Source organism: Tachysurus vachellii, chromosome 19 (assembly GCF_030014155.1).
Source record: "Tachysurus vachellii isolate PV-2020 chromosome 19, HZAU_Pvac_v1, whole genome shotgun sequence".
NCBI lineage: Eukaryota > Metazoa > Chordata > Actinopteri > Siluriformes > Bagridae > Tachysurus > Tachysurus vachellii.
The window spans coordinates 14,377,660-14,394,230 of NC_083478.1; the positions used below are offsets into that span (position 1 = coordinate 14,377,660).

The window sequence follows — 16,571 nt, forward strand, 5'->3', positions numbered from 1 at the left end:
CCCCCAAGAACACCTGGTGTTTTTCTCCTGGGGCAGCCCCGAGGTCTTGGTATTGGTTGATCTGGATGATCAGTGAAGGGTCCAGTATATCAAACACATTGACCCAAAACCGTTCCTCTGGTCTGTACCCCTCTCAGTCCACCACTCATCAACTTCCTGAGGTCAAGCTTTATAAAAAGCACTGGCCCCCTGAAATAGTTCAAAGGCAGAAGTCATGAGGGGAAATGGATAGCAATTCTTTATAATAATGTCACTCAGCCCATGGTAATTATCACAGGGCCACAGAGACTCGTGCTTCTTTTCAACAAAGAAGAACCCTGATCCTGCCAGGGATGAGGAGGGTCGAATTATGCCAGCAGTGAGCAATTCTGAGATTTACTTTCTCATAGCCGCAGAGTGGAGACAGGAAGAATTAAAGGATGGGCAAAGAAGTTATTCTTGATCCAGTCAATATGGGGGTTGTGTTGATTGAGCCATGGGCATCCTAAAACAATGGTTGCATGCAACCTTTCTATTACAAGGAACGAAAGCGTCTTTGCCGGAAACCTTTAACTTAACAGGGACAGAATGGTGGGGATGGGTTCCAGGTTGAGTCCGTTAAGAGCTCGAACAGAGAGAGGAAGTTGTAGGGGAACAGAAGGTATCTTGAGGTCAGCCATCGTTTAGGCACAGATAAGGTTTTTGTCAGCCCCAGAGTCAATGAGAGTGGAAGATGAAAACGTTAAGGCAGGAAGGGGTTGTTGAGGTGCAGTCTGAATCTGGGCCCCCTAGTGCCCTCAACCACACTAGGGTTTATTTTCTTAAGGACAGTTCTTCAGAAAGTGGCCACTTTACCACAATAGAAACATGCCCTTCCCTGAGCTCACTAGGGGGTATGTAAGGCATTGCTGAATGTTCGATGAAAGTGTATCTAAAGTTGTAGAGGTCTTGCTGGTGGGAGTAGAGGAGAACCTCTTGATTCTCAACTGCAGTGTGGAGACAAAGCAGCTGTGATGGTTCCAAAATCTGGTTGGATTATTTTGTCAGGCTGGACACCAGATTGGGAGTGGAAACAAAAGCAGAAAGAGGGAGCCAGTGGAGGTTACCAATTTTTTAATGAACACACATACAAGGCTTTAAATAGGGGAAGTAATGAGCAGAGAAAATAGGGAGCAGGTAAATCGCACAGCTGCTGAGGAGGGAGAGGCGGAATCAAATCGCAGACGGTGCGATTTTGGCATGGGAGGTGATAAAAACAGACCTCAACCCCTGCATGCTGTCCAACTTTAGGCCAATATCAAACAATCAGTCAAGATTTATGCCTAACAGCACTGGTTAAAGTGGTAAATGACCTGTTACCTGCCTCAGATCTGGGCTGTGTCTCCTTGATGGTGTTACTTGATCTTAGTGCAGTGTTTGACATTATTAGCCATGCTATTCTACTTGATAGGCTAGAAAATGTTGTTGGTGTTAAGGGGAAAGCCCTCTCCTGGCTCAGGTTTCATTTGACTGTTATATGTCTCTAAACATACTAAGGTTACCTTTGGTGTTCCACAAGGTTCTGTTTTAGGCCCACTGCTTTTCTCCTTATATATGCTACCCCTTGATGCAATTATTCATAACCATGGTATTAACTTGTACTGTTACTTTCAGCTATGTAGTTTCAGCTTATTAAGTGTGTGAATGTGTAAAGAACATTATACAATTCAATTAAATTTATTTGTATAGTGCTTATAACAATTTACACTGTCTCAAAGCATCTTTACAGAAGTAACAAAAAATGAAAATTTATTAAAAGTTTCAAAATTAATTTACTATATATCTCTAACATCTATCTCTATCCCTTATGAGCAAGCTGGAGGTGACAGAGGCAAGGAAAAACTCCCTGAGAAGGTTTCTTTCTAATATCATCTCAGGACGTTTTTTTTGCCACTGTTGCCTCAGGCTTGCTCATTAGGGATAAATGTTACAGATAAATAGAAACTTAATTTTAAACTTTAAAATTTTGATTCTGTTTCTATGCTTCTGTAAAGCTGATTTGAGACAATGTCAATACAAAAAAATTTATTGAAAAAGAACAGTTCATGAGTTAATATAATTTCTCGGATTGTACCAATAGAGCAATAGGTTGAGTCATATACTCTTATGTATGGCCCAAATATTAAATGACATCCTGAAGGTAAGAAAAAACTTATGTAAGCTTTGTGCCAAGTACCAGTCCTTCGAATTCCAGACATTAACCAATCCTTATTTCTATATGTTCATGAGCTCTATGTGTACATGACAGCAATCTTGGCCCAAGCCAATGAAGAGATTAACAAAACAATCTTGTATAATTTAGGAAAGCTGGATGAAGTGCCACAAGTATAGTATCATAGAGGGGGCTATCCTAACTGTGTCGAAATTGTTCAGATGCTTAAAGACCAAGACAGCTCAAGGGAGAACCACTGTGTAGTGGTTTCCTATGCTCCAACATGTGGTCATATTAATGCTTCAATAAATAAGTTTACATGAACATGCTTGGAAGGCAGAAATGTTGCTGTGGTTACAATAATGCATTGATAATGAAAAATCAGCATAAGCTGCTCACCAAAAAAAGGTGGCATCATACTTAGACATTTTTCGAATAACGAAACGTGTGGGTCATGCTTAGTGAGAGTGAGAAGAGAGGTGTGTATGCAAAAGGACACTATTGCCTAAGCACATAACAAATTATATTCAATTTTAGTTGGTCTGAGAGGATGTGAGAGAGACAGCTGTTGCAGTTTAGACTTATAGCAAACATATATAGGTTAGCTCAGAAGAACTTGGCTTATCTTGACTCTTCTGAATTTAATTGTATGTGGAGCCTGTTAGCCTTCTTTATTTAAATAGTGACTTCTTTCCTTTCCATTTCCACCACACAATGCACAATTCAATATTGGATTTTTGCACAGAACCTCTCAAGTTGTGAATAATCAGAGGCTGGTATGCTAGGCAGTAATGTCAGTATATGAATTGCTTGCCTCAAGATCTTTGTCTGTGAATACGGCACAAGGCACTCATTGAAGCATGTAATCTAGCCAACAGACAGTTTTTCCAAGAATTATTGGCACTGCAACTAATAAAAAATTGTATGTCATTAAAATCAAAGCACACATGAAACACAAACACAAAAGAAAGGCAAAATGGAAGATAGTAGCATCAGCAGATGATCAGTAGATTGATACTGTATAAGACAACACTCTACAAGAATGGACTTTGATAACAAAGAACTTCAAGAAGAATATAGTCAAGAAGAGCAATGGTCCTGGATGAAAAATGGAGCAAAAATGCATGAAAATTAATTGTCACTCTTCCAAAGTTATTACCATATCTGTTTACAAATATGCATTTTCTGTTTTCATGTTCTACATAGTTCAAGAAAGAAACTTAATGAATGAAAATAAAATCCAATCCAGTGGGGAGATCTAAAACTCCTGGGATGAAAATTCCAGCACCTTCCGGCCTGTTCCAAAAGTAGACTATGTAACCATGCCAAAAATACATGGCTATCCTGAAGTCTTAGTCATGTTTGACATATTCTCAAGTTAGGACAAGAATTTTCAACAAGAAGAGGCACAGATAATCGTACTGAAATAGTACTAGTAATTATTCCTCATTGGGGCATTGCAGAGGTCATAAGACCACAGGACACACTTTAAAGCAGCAGTCTGCAAGGACATGTGTCAAATGATGGGTGTGGAATGGAAATTCCACTGCCCACATTATAATCAGTAAGTGGGAATGGCGAAGCAAATGAACTGAACCGTCAAAGAGAAACTCTCTCAAACAGAAGACCGAAATGTATCAGGAAGGACTATCACAGAAGCTCTTCCCATTGTGTTATGCAGTATGAGTGCTACCTACAAAGACACTGCCCAACCAATATCGTTGCCCGGAACGCCAGACTTGTCTACTGCTGATGTCAGCTTGACTAGTGAAGCATTGGTAAAGTTATAGACAGGCATTGCTAAATAAACTTAAAAGACTCAGTTCAAACAGGGAGAAAGCAAGTGATTGATGATTTGAATTCACCTGGACCTGGTGGTCACAACGTGGCTCCAGGACAGTGGGTTCTTGTCACCAAGCCACAGCACTTGCAAACACCATTACAGCCAAAGTTTGAGGGACTGTATCATATTATCCTTGTCACTGACAGGAAGCCAAGGTGGATTCATCCCACACATGTGAAGTTGGTTGAACCAGCTGAAAAGAAGGAGCAACAATACAACAAGTCAATAGGCTGAAGTACTGGTGACCACTCCCTGATTGGTCTATGCATACTTGTTCTACATGCTGCAAAGTCATAAGCAGAGCAGAAGAAAGAGGATTTAAAGACTTTTTAGAATCTGAGTAGTGCTATCACATTTAATCCATTTCCAGTAAGTTGTAGAATTATATAATGTGGAGTAAATTTATACTATTTATACATTTATACTGTATATTGAAGTTGTATTGAAGTTGTATATTGAAATTATAAATCACGTGAGTGTTTTTAAATGTTTATAATAGAGGAATATCCAATATTATGTGTTAGTATTTATGTATTTTTAGAGAGTCAACATATTTACAATTATATGCAGAAAATGAAAGTCTACACTGACATTGCTGAGTGTGGTGAGTGGTAAAATAATAGTGAAGTAATAACGGTAAGATAAATCACACAGTTATTCAGGGTTTAACATACACACATTTTGAGACAATGACATCCCTAATATTCTTATTCCTCATAGTATGTATAAACCAAGGTCATTCTTATGTGTAACAATAGCTGTTGATCAGATTTAACAAAGTGGTTCATACTTTCTGACACTTATAAGGCCCTTATGGAAATTATCTTGAAAACTAGATGGACTCTGATATATTACTAGCATAAAAGCAATTATTGGTAAGGAGTATTACACATTCATCCTCGACAAATCTAAATCTAGCCACAGTACATTTTTTGAGTATGACTGTAAGCAATTCAGCCACACAAGCATTAGGTCAGGTACTGATACATGTGAGATGGCCTGATGCCGTCAGCATTTTAGTTCATCCCAAGGTCAGGGCTCTGCTCGAGCCCCTACGTTCTTGTACAACAACCTTGGAAAATTATGTCTTCATAGACCTTGCTTTGTTCACAGAGCATTTTTTATGGTGGAACAGGTTAGGGCTAGGCCAAACCAAATTCTAGTGAAGGAATTTAAACCACTCTTTCTCAGGCCATTTTCTCCACAGTGAGTCAGGCAACCACTGCCTCAATATGTAATAGCTTTCATATTACAGAGCTACTCTTCATGTATTTTTAACTTAAACTGACCAAGCAGCAGGCAAACTAGGGCCCAAAAAAGCCATATTGTTTGACTTAAAAATGAAACAAATTTTCTTGGATTGCATTAGTTTCTCTACTAATGGCAATGGGTCTTGCGTTATTTTGATAAAATGTAACTAAATAAATATAATTAATTTCATGGCTCAACTATGCTACCATACATCATAGCCTCAGCATTATGAAGTCTTTGTTTTGCATGACTCTCCTGACAACAAAGTTCCACCTCCAGCCATTTCTGTCTTCTGCCTGTATAGTGCATACAGAAACATTTACTCACCACAGCAGGGTTGTCGCTAATTTCATTATGCTATTCATTTCAGCACTATAAACTCTGTTTCATCCCAGCAGCACACTCTTGCATTATTTATTTTTCCATGATCCCAACTTGTTTTTTTACTCACAATCTCAATGAATTTCTTCCTCTCACTGACTTAAACCTTCCTCCCTCTCACTGATCACAGTACTTCTTTTATTCCCTCTCCCAATGACATTTCCACAGAGGTGGGTAGTAACGAGTTACATTTACTCCGTTACATTTACTTGAGTAAGTTTTTGAAAAAATTATACTTCTAGGAGTAGTTCTAAATCACTATACTTTTTACTTTTACTTGAGTAGATTTGTGAAGAAGAAACTGTACTCTTACTCCGCTACATTAGGCTACAATGATCTCGTTACTTTTCTTTTTACCTCTTTGGTATTCTACGCATTAATTTTAATGTTTTATTTTGACAGATAGAGAAACTTCCGCTAAGGCTCTACCACGTGACTGTTTCACCAATCACACCAATGTAGTTGTGCAGTCTCGTCACGTTACCATACTCAATCTCAGCGGCGGGACGGGTTAGTTAGCAACACAAACATGTCAGAATCAACCGTCGGCAATGCAGACACAAACGAAGAGAAAAACCCGCACCCCTGGCCTCATATTGAAAGCATGTTTACCTTAGTAAAAGTGCGAGAGAGCAGCTACATTATGAGGCGTCTTCTGTGTCTGGCAAAGCAAACGGACATTTCAGCATTCAAAAACTCATCAACTAACTTGAGGAAACATGTCCTAAATTTTTTTTTGCTATAGATAGGCGCATGTTTGTCTTTTAGGTTACATATGACAGAGCTCTCAAGTCTTCACCGTGAGACACGCATTTCAGTCAGTTCACACCTTGTATTTCTTACGCTGAGAAGTAAGGGAGAACTTTTCCTGCTATATACAATTGAATTAATGGACGAGGTGCAGGCATACAGTACACAGAGCAGTTTTGTCGAGTTCAGCTGTTTCGAGTTTTTTTATGTGCTCAACTTTACTCAGCGCCGCAAGAGCCGACAAACAGATGACATCAGACGTGTCGTTTCTTGCAGCGCCGAACACACATATTTAAAGGGATAGTTCACTCAAAATGAAAATTCTGTCATCATTTACTCACTCTCATGTTGTTACAAACCTGTATAAATTTCTTTGTTCTGATGAACATGAAGGAAGATAATTTGAGAAACAAAAACAGCTTTGCAACCACCTGAAACTAAGGAAAGTACTAGAGGCTTCCTGAAATTAATTAAAGGAGTAGAGATGTATTTCATTATTATTGCCCTTTCATCAAGGCATCAAATGTGCAACAATCACAACACAAAAGAAATGAAATGTGTGTGTGTTTCCTTCTGTTGTTCTGTCACTGGAGACACACACACAGTTTATGAGAATTTATGGGCTGCCTCGTTCTAGTTCTGCCTGGTAAAAAAGTATAAAGTTATGGAAATTTGTGTTACTTGTGCATATTTTTTTTTATTTATTATAATTTTATTTATTAAGTACTTGAATATACCGGAATTATTTTAATTTAAACTATTTTGTAATTAATTAATTAATTTTAATTTATTTATTTATTGGATGATCCATAATTTGCCTAAAGATTATTTTGTATTTTTGTCTGTCTGATTGTTGTCTTGTGTTAAAAAATAAATCAGACGTTACTCAACAGTTACTCAGTACTTGAGTAGTTTTTTCACCAAGTACTTTTTTACTCTTATTCAAGTAATTATTTGGATGTCTACTTTTTACTTTTACTTGAGTCATATTATTCTGAAGTAACAGTACTTTTACTTGAGTACAATTTTTGGCTACTCTACCCACCTCTGCATTTCCATTCTCATTTTTATGCAATAAAATGTAAAAATGTATTGAAAATAATTAAGTAGCCTATTTTCTAAATCTAAAATGCTATACATTATGATGTCACTTGCTGTGGCAGCCTTCATCACAAAAATCTTGCATTCTGTGTAAAATCTTTCCATACATTTCCATCAAAACTGTCACACATACTACCTGTGCCTTTTCCTTTACATATATAAAACCAAAAGAAACTATATATTTTTACCATATTTTATTGGTCTGGTGACTCCATATAGAACAAAGATGTGTACAGGGCTGCATATCTCAATCAGTTCTCTGAAATATTATTAATATATAGGAGCTCAATTTTGACTCACAGCAGCACTGTTAGTGATTCCCAGCTTTATATAGTGGATTCTGTTAGCATGTCCAGCAAACATTTTTCATCTTTCTGGAATGTAACATATCCAAAAACTAAAGTCATATATTATATGATATTATATATATTATATTACAAGCATTTGCTGTAAAGTTATTGTATGTTTATACAGTAACTGTAGTAACACAGCTACTGTATAAGCAATACAGAACATTACATACAGTCATTAATTAAAGCAGTGTAATTGGATTGTAAGGGTCTTCATCCTTGTCATCTTCTATGTGTTCTGTATGTGGAGAAAGAAAAAAGAAGACATGCCACAAGGATATCAGAGGTGGAAGCGGTGAAAGATGATGCAGTGATACTTTGTGCTATCTTCGTGAAATATATTATTAACTGCTCGTTTCTTCACTAAATGTTAGTGACCATAGCCAATGCCTCTTCTACAAATTCCTTCATAAAAACAGTCCATCACAGCCCTGAATTTATGCAGGCCCTCTGCAATTTTATTTCTGCAATATTGGATTTTTTTTTCTTCAGCTGCTCCCTGTTCAGTGTTGCCACAGCAGATCATGTGGTCCACATATTAGATTTGGCACAAGATTTATGCCGGATGACACAACCCTCCCATTTTTATCCGGGCTTGGGACCAGTAGTGAGATTTAACTCTTCAGTGGCTGATTTAGCGCCCTGCCCAGGAATCGAACACGGCCCGCGGCAATGAAAGCACAGAATCCTGCAGCTGGACTACCTGTTGACTACCTGGCCTTTATTTTCTGTCTACATACATTCATATTATTGCCCTCTGCAATATTCAAGAAATTAAAGCTGTCTTCTTGCACTTAATATTCATCCTTGCTCTGTATTGCCTCTGCGTCGAGAGCAGTCAGCCCTATTAGAATATCCTCTGTTAACTCAATTGGGCTAGTCTTGATTAACCTTCTTTACTTGTATGTATTTCAGAATTTCTTTGATTAGCTCTGTAGTTAAGCCAAAGAACTTGTTTACATATTCTAGCCAAAGATTCCTCTAGCATGAGTTTAATGTCTTTCAAGACATTTATTGCAGCAGCAAAAATATACTCCTTCCATGTTTTCATAATGTTTTCCCTTTTACTCTTATTCAAAGGACTGCACAATCCTACCTTTTAAGTAACACCTTTATTTTGCCATAAACCTTATTGCCCCATTTGAGAGGATTGATGAGAGGAGCTGTGTTTAAGGGGCTGTGTTGAATTTAACAACATTACTTTTGAACTCATGAGGCTGTGGGTGTCCAGGGGCATTGTTGAATACTAATATGACCTTAAAAGGCTTTTACTCCCTGGCAAGGTATTATTTGATCTTCAGCACAAAACACAGCTGAAATCAATCAAGAAAGCATTCTCGTTTTCCAAGCCTGCATATTATGAATCCAGATATGTGGCAGCTAGAACTTATCCTTTCCCTTTAAGACCCAGGGTTTGGCAGCTTTATAAATTAGGGCAGGCCTTATCCCTTGTCTGGCTGCATTTAATTCTGGTGCTCTCTCATTCTGAATTGAATGAATATCCTCTGTTATGTAGCTGTAAATCTAGACCCTTTACCTTCGCTTTCATTTATAAAAACCTTGGTCAAAGGACTTGGTCTTTCTTCTTATCATGAATCGATAAGTATCCCCCATTTTTACTTTTACTTTTTACTTTATTTGAATTAAGATTTTAATTAAATCATTCATTATTCAGTTATAAATTAAATGATTATTAGGAATTTAATTTAGATCATTATATAACATACTTTATATAACTAGTGTAAACCTTGACTGATTGGTCAAATTAATTTGTGATGAGTTTCTGCAATTTTCTATATGGATTAGGTGTTCAAATAGATTTTGTGCTTTTGTGGATTTTAAGAAATCAGTCATTTTATATGGACTGCATAAAATATAAATATGAAAAAGACAAGCTAAACAAATCTATTAATTAAGACAAATAAGACCCGTCATTTATCCACCCATCCATCTATCCATCCATTATCAAAACTGTTTATCCTACTGGGTACACCCTGGACAGGAAGTCAGTCTATCGCAGGGCGCACACACACACTTACATACCCAGTTACACACTACGGACAGTTTAAAGATCAGCTCCAATCAGCCTCCAACGCATTTCTTTGGACTGAGGGACAAAACCCCAGAGGAGCGCAGAGGAAACCCCAAAGCACTGGGGGAATAAACTCCACACACACACACATAACAGAGGCAAAATCAAATCCCCAACTTTGGAAGTTTGAGGAAAATATCTTAACCAACAAGCAACCATCCACCCCAAAGAACTTTCATTCAATAAGAAAAAAAAATCTTAGGCTTAGAGACCAGAGAAAATCTGACAACATTTGGAATGACATGACACCAAAAAATGTACTAAATTTAAACAGTGTTATGGAGACTGTTACACTCATTTAATTTAATTTAATCTGATTAAAAATAATTACAGAGAGCCCTTATAGCGTGCAGTTTTGAAGGGGCTGTAAGGGTAACTTTAGCTAGCACGCTAATATTTTCCTTTTTGGGTTTTTTGTTTTTTTACAGATGTGTCAAGTTACATCAAGAATACAGTGAAGAAAATGCTAAAAATACTTATTTATTAAAAAAACAAACCCCCGAACACATCAGCTGAAAAGTAGAAAAACATAGTATTCATATATGCTATGGCTAAAGATGTTGGCAACTCTAAATTTCTTTTCAGTTAATGGGTGTGACATCTGGTAACTTAAAGCTTTAGCATTAGCACGTGCACAAAACACATGGCGTACTGGAATATATTATTATAGACCATAGGATAAACCACTTTATCCTGCTCAGCCTATTATTGGATTATTAAAAAATTATTACTAACAAATTATTACATTTAATGCAATGTGATTGTAAACATTTAATTCAAACACTGGTATACATGAATTTAAAAAAATAATTTTTTTTTTCTTTTTGCGAGAACTGCTCAAATTTTGCTCAGTAGTTTCTTATATTTAAACGACAAACCTACAATATAGGGTGAACTAGATAATTCAAGTATTTACATTAAAATATTTTTTTAAATAAATAACAATATACTGAGCTGAAAATGTAGTTTGGGTAAGAAAGTAAAGGCATTGTTAAAGTGGATATCAATTACAAAGCGAGATTTGTAACCTATAAGTAGTTGTCTGTGGCTATGAATCAGGTTTTAATAGCCATGCAGTACACTTCATATTCACCATGATTGTCATTTTCAGTGCTGTCCAACTGTACTGTCTCCGGGGGTTGAGAATGTTTGGGTGGGCGTCCTGTGAAAGTGCCTGAGAATGGCTTAACCAAACGGGAAACACTGGAGGGATCCATGCCTGTAAAGGTACACCCCACACATTCACATTTCAGTAAACAGTATGTTATGCTACATAATTAGATACAGTGGATATTAAAGGGCTCCACACCTGGTAAAAAAATTAGGACTTATGTGATTAAAAAAAATTATACAGATGAGATAATTTTCTACGTTTGATATATTATGTATAGTAACAACACAATTTGTTATTTGTTACACAAATGTTTTAGAGCGGAAAAGCAAAACTTATAATAACTTGGTTCCATAAGTATGCAAACTATTTAGTAATAGATCATGTTATTGTACTCAGAATTAACCACATTCATCCAAGAGAAGACTACAAATGAACATCCAAAACATTATTTATATATAATCCACACCATGCAGTGGAAGAGGGGGAGTAGTCACAAAGCACTAGTTTGTAAATTTATGGCAGAGCTGAGGGAAGTGAGTGGTAAGGATCATGTACCTGTGTCGCATCTACAAAAGTGGGAGAGACAAGGGAGAGATGTGTATTTGTGTGAAAATATGTGTTTATAATATTCATTCATTCATTCATTTTCTACCGATTATCCGAACTACCTCGGGTCACGGGGGGCCTGTGCCTATCTCAGGCATCATCGGGCATCAAGGCAGGATACACCCTGGATGGAGTGCCAACCCATCACAGGGCACACACACACTCTCATTCACTCACGCAATCACGCACTACGGACAATTTTCCAGAGATGCCAATCAACCTACAATGCATATCTTTGGACCGGAGGAGGAAACCCGGAGTACCCGGAGGAAACCCCCGAGGCACGAGGAGAACATGCAAACCCCACACACACAAGGCGGAGGCGGGAATCGAACCCCCAACCCTGGAGGTGTGAGGCAAACGTGCTAACCACTAAGCCACCGTGCCCCCCTGTTTATAATATGTGCATATAAAATATACACATGCACATTTTATACACACATATTATTATTTATTTAAAAATAAAAAATAGAAATATAATTATGGTTGCATAAGAGTGCACACCCTCTTATAACTGGGGATGTGGCTGTGTTCAGCATTAAGCAATCACATTAAAACTCATGTTAAATAGGAGTCAGTACACACCTTCCATCATTTAAAATGGCTCTGATTAACCCCACATAAAGTTTCAGCTGTTCTAGTAAGTTTTTCATGACATTTTCTTAGTTGCATCCAAAGCACCAGAGAAATCTCACTGTTAAAAGGTATCATTTAGGAGAAGGGTAGAAAAGAATTTCCAAAGCATTAGACATACCATGGAACAGTGAAGACAGTCATCATCAAGTGAAGAAAATATGGTGGAGGCAGCATCATGTTTTCGATTTTCTTCAGCTGGAACTGGGGCCTTAGTCAAGGTGGAAGGAATTATGAACAGTTCAAAATGTTTTTAAAAAATTTGAAAAACCAACAGAACAAGCCACAGATTCTCGACTGGTTTCTCGACCTCAAACTGGTTATTGTGCTCCTCAAACTATTTCTGAACCATTTTTGCTTTGTGGCAGGGCGCAATATCCTGCTGAAAGAGGCCACAGTTATCAGAAAATACTGTTTCCATTAAAGAGTATACATGGTCTGCAACAATTCTAAGGTACGTGGTAGGTGTCAAAGTAACTTCCACATGGATAGCAGGACCCAAAGTTTCCAGCAGAACATTACCCAAAGCATTACACTGCCTCCAGAGGCTTGCCTGCTTCCCACAGTGCATCCTTGAGCCATGTGTTCCCCAGGTGAGCGACGCACACACACTCGGCCATCCAAGTGATTCTTCAGACCAGACCACCTTCTTCCATTGGTCTGTGGTCCAGTTCTGATGCTCATGTGCCCATTGTTGCCATTTTTGGATGTTGACAGAGGTCGGCATGGGCACCCTGACTGGTCTACGGCTATGCAGCCCATATTCAACACTATGCACTTTGTATTTTGACATCTTTCCATCAGACTCTGCATTGACTTCTATAGCAATTTGAGCTACAGTAGCTTCTCTGTTGGATCGAACCACTCAGGCCAGCATTCGCTCCTCGTGTGCATCAAAGTGCCTTGGTCACCCATGAACCTGTCACCAGTTCACCACTGTTCCTTCCTTTTGACCACTTTTGATAGATACTGACCACTTCAGACCGGGAACACCCCATAAGAGTCAAGCTTGGAACTGGAATCAGATGAGCCCTTGAAACTGGGGGCAGACGAGCCCTGGGTTGGTTTACTAGCACTGAACAGAAACTGATTCTTACAGCACCAGTGCTACTTGATATAGGTAGGGGCCGTGGTCTGGATGTCACAGGCCAGACTGATCAAGCTAGGACATACCCTAGTATATGGTATGTCCTAGCTTGATCAGTCTGGCCTGTGACATCCAGACCATGGCCATGTGGTCTGGTCATGAGAAAAGATTGCAGGGTCTGGGATGTGAGCTGGTTTGTTTGTAGAGGGTTTTCCAGGTCAATTAACCTCCTTCACATCAGGAAAACATGGAGAGGGTTAGAGCCTTTACACAATATCTCAGAGCATAGTGTGGTGGAGGCACTCTTCTGTATTATTGCCTGAGTCAGGACCCTGAGAGAGATCCTGACTGTCTAAGACATGGTGTTTGTCACAAACACTGTGCAAGCTATACAAATTAGTGGGGTTTAAATCAATATACGCAAACGTCTAATCAGTCACAAACATTTACATTTACATTTTTCAGCATTTGGCAGACGCCCTTATCCAGAGCGACATACATAAGTGCTTAAATCTCTAACATTGAATACATTAATGCTGGCTCACTAAGTTACATACTTAAGATATCATGAGTTTAAAACATTTGTTCAAAGTTGCAATGAAAAAGTGTCAAAGGGTTTTTTTTTTTTGTTTGTTTGTTTTTTTTTTAAATGCGAAAGATAAGGAAAGAAGTGCTAGTTGAAGTGTTTCCTGAATAAGTAGGTCTTCAACCGCCGCATGAAAATATCCAGTGACTCAGCTGTCCGGACCTCTAGGGGAAGTTCATTCCACCACCTTGGTGCCAGTACAGAGAAGAGTCTTGTAGTATACTTGCCTCTTACCCTGAGAGATGGTGGAACCAGTCGAGCAGTGCTGGTAGATCGGAGGGTGCGGGGTGCAGTGCGAGGAGTGATGAGGGCTTTGAGGTAAGAGGGAGCTGGTCCATTTTTGGCTTTGTAGGCAAAGTGGTTTATCCAAATGGCCTTGTGAAGTGGTTTATCCAAATGTTTAAAAACATGATTGTAAGATACTATCTGTTGGGACAAGAACGTTAATCTCTGAAAAAAATGCCAATGCATAGATCACCCATTGGTATCTGGCACTTCAACTGTATAAGTTTGAGATTGTCCACAGGCTGGGGTTCAATTGGCTGTGACAGATTGCCTCTGCCAGCAGGTGGGGGGAGGTAGGAGTCAGCTGCAGGCTGTATGGCTCCCCAGCCTTAGTCAGTGGTTGTGATTGGGAATGGGGTCATGTTCAAGCACTAATTTATGAATAAAGGACAGAGGTGATGGAAATAAGTGGAATTAGTGGTAAGGATAAGGCCTGTGCTGAATGCCACTAATGACTGATATCTGTTGCAGTGAGGAGAAGAGAACAAAGCCATGTGAGAAAGTGATGAACATGTAGCAAAATAGTGTTATGGACAATGAAACAGAGAAGGAACATTTTGGGCATATATAGTCCAGGGTAATACTGCATTAACTGTATCCGTTCTCTTTTTTCTCCATACTCTGGCCTTTCCATCACTTGGTAGGGGTGAATTACAATCTGGCCTTTCATTTCTCAATGTTGATAAGTGGTTTTGTATTGTGTGGTATGGCTTGTATATTTAAAGTGAATTGTGATATAACCACCACTGCCCAACAAATGTTGTTGGTGGTCACTGAAATGTTTTGGAGTTTTTCCTTCACACCTCTCACAATATTTCTGTTATAAACTGTTTTCCTTGACTGACCTGTTCATTATCTTTTGCTTGGTATACCAGTGGTTTTCTTATTTTTTCAAATTGTTGCATTGGCTATGCCCAATATTTCAGTGCAGTGCCTCTGAATGAGTTCCTCTTTTCTCAGCTTAAAATTTGTTTTCTTCCAGGGCTGTTTTACTTCAGCCTAGTCAGAATTTCAACTAAGTGCTGTTCAAATGTCAGCAATCCATCAAAATCTCAGCTAGGCATGTAGTACATCACTTATATCAGTGTTAATGAGTTTTTTAAATGCTGCAGTCAAATTACAGAGGGCAAATGGGAGTACAATGAACTGGAAAAGACCTTGACTGAAGATAAAACCCTGTCTTGTAAAAGAAACCCACCAGTAGCCATTAGCTTGGTTCAAACTGTGATAACACCTGACTGAGAAATCCTGCAATTCACATGAGTTGTTAACAATAATTTGGTTAAGACCACAAAAGTGCATACAAATTCTAGGCTCAATATAAGGCATTTTCACTATTTCCAGAGGAGCATGTCTTAGTCCTGTTACTGGCTCAATACCTTTCAGTAACTTTTTTTTGCAAAATCTGGTCATCAAGGAGCTGTTTCTTTGCAAGTGTCAATTTGAAAGGTTTAGTATCATTCAAAGACATGGTCACTAAGGGAACTACAGTTGTGCTCTAAAGTTTGCATACTATGAGATAAATTGTTAAACATAATACAAATATATGACTGATAATGCAATTTCTTATTTAAGGATAAATGTGGATAAATTTCACGTGAAGTCAGTAATTATCACATACCGTAATTTCCAGACTATTGAGCGCACCTGAATATAAGCCTCACCCACTGAATTTTTAAAAAAAAAATTTCCGCACGTCTATAAGCCGCAGATGCCTACAGGTACATTGAAACAAATTAAAGGTAGGGTCTCCAATTTTTGAGAAATGCTACAGAAATCTGAGTCGGAACGACAAACTAAAAATCAAAACAAAATTCAAAACAAACGTGTAGCCAATGAGCAGAAAGGGGCAGGTCTTGTCAATATGCGGCGGAGAGAGTGTTCAGTGAGCATGTGTGACATTAGCAGAAAGCGGTTTTAACATTGACATGGTGGATAAAAGCAAAGAAAGAAAGCGAAGATAATGTAGAAGAGATGATTACATCTCACTGATGTAAGATGGTGGCGCACACACAGTGGCTTCTCACGCTCCTGAAAAAAACGGTGTTTTCGTGTTTTTCACCTCGTGAGTCGCAGTGTTTTTGGACGTCTACATCGCGTCCACCTGTCCTTAAGCGCGCATACAGCCGTGAGTTTCTGCTGGATGTCGGCAGAACCACATATTTGGAGTTACTCCATGCACGCAGAAGAGCTGCGGGACCTCAGCCTGCTCCGGAGGCCTACATCATCACCGACCCCCACTACTGCATCTCGCCCGCAGCGGAAGCGCCACAAGTGCTCACCCCTGGTGGAGTTTATGAGTATCAAGTTCCGGCCATTCTA

At 38.6% G+C, this 16,571-nt stretch overlaps 1 protein-coding gene across 8 annotated transcripts in view; it reads right to left on the minus strand.

Annotated features, from left to right (window-relative positions):
- znf512b (zinc finger protein 512B) overlaps positions 1-16,571 on the minus strand; it is a 92,538-nt gene that overhangs the window by 64,640 nt on the left and 11,327 nt on the right. For 5 of the 8 annotated variants that reach the window (XM_060893658.1, XM_060893659.1, XM_060893657.1 and 2 more), the window contains exon 2: positions 11,032-11,157. In XM_060893658.1, the coding sequence (XP_060749641.1) occupies positions 11,032-11,155 (124 nt within the window). In that variant the 5' untranslated portion in view covers positions 11,156-11,157. Of the gene's footprint in view, positions 1-4,035; positions 4,207-11,031; positions 11,158-12,412; positions 12,503-16,571 lie in introns of those variants that run through there. The other 3 variants (XM_060893656.1, XM_060893662.1, XM_060893663.1) reach the window with 3 other exon arrangements.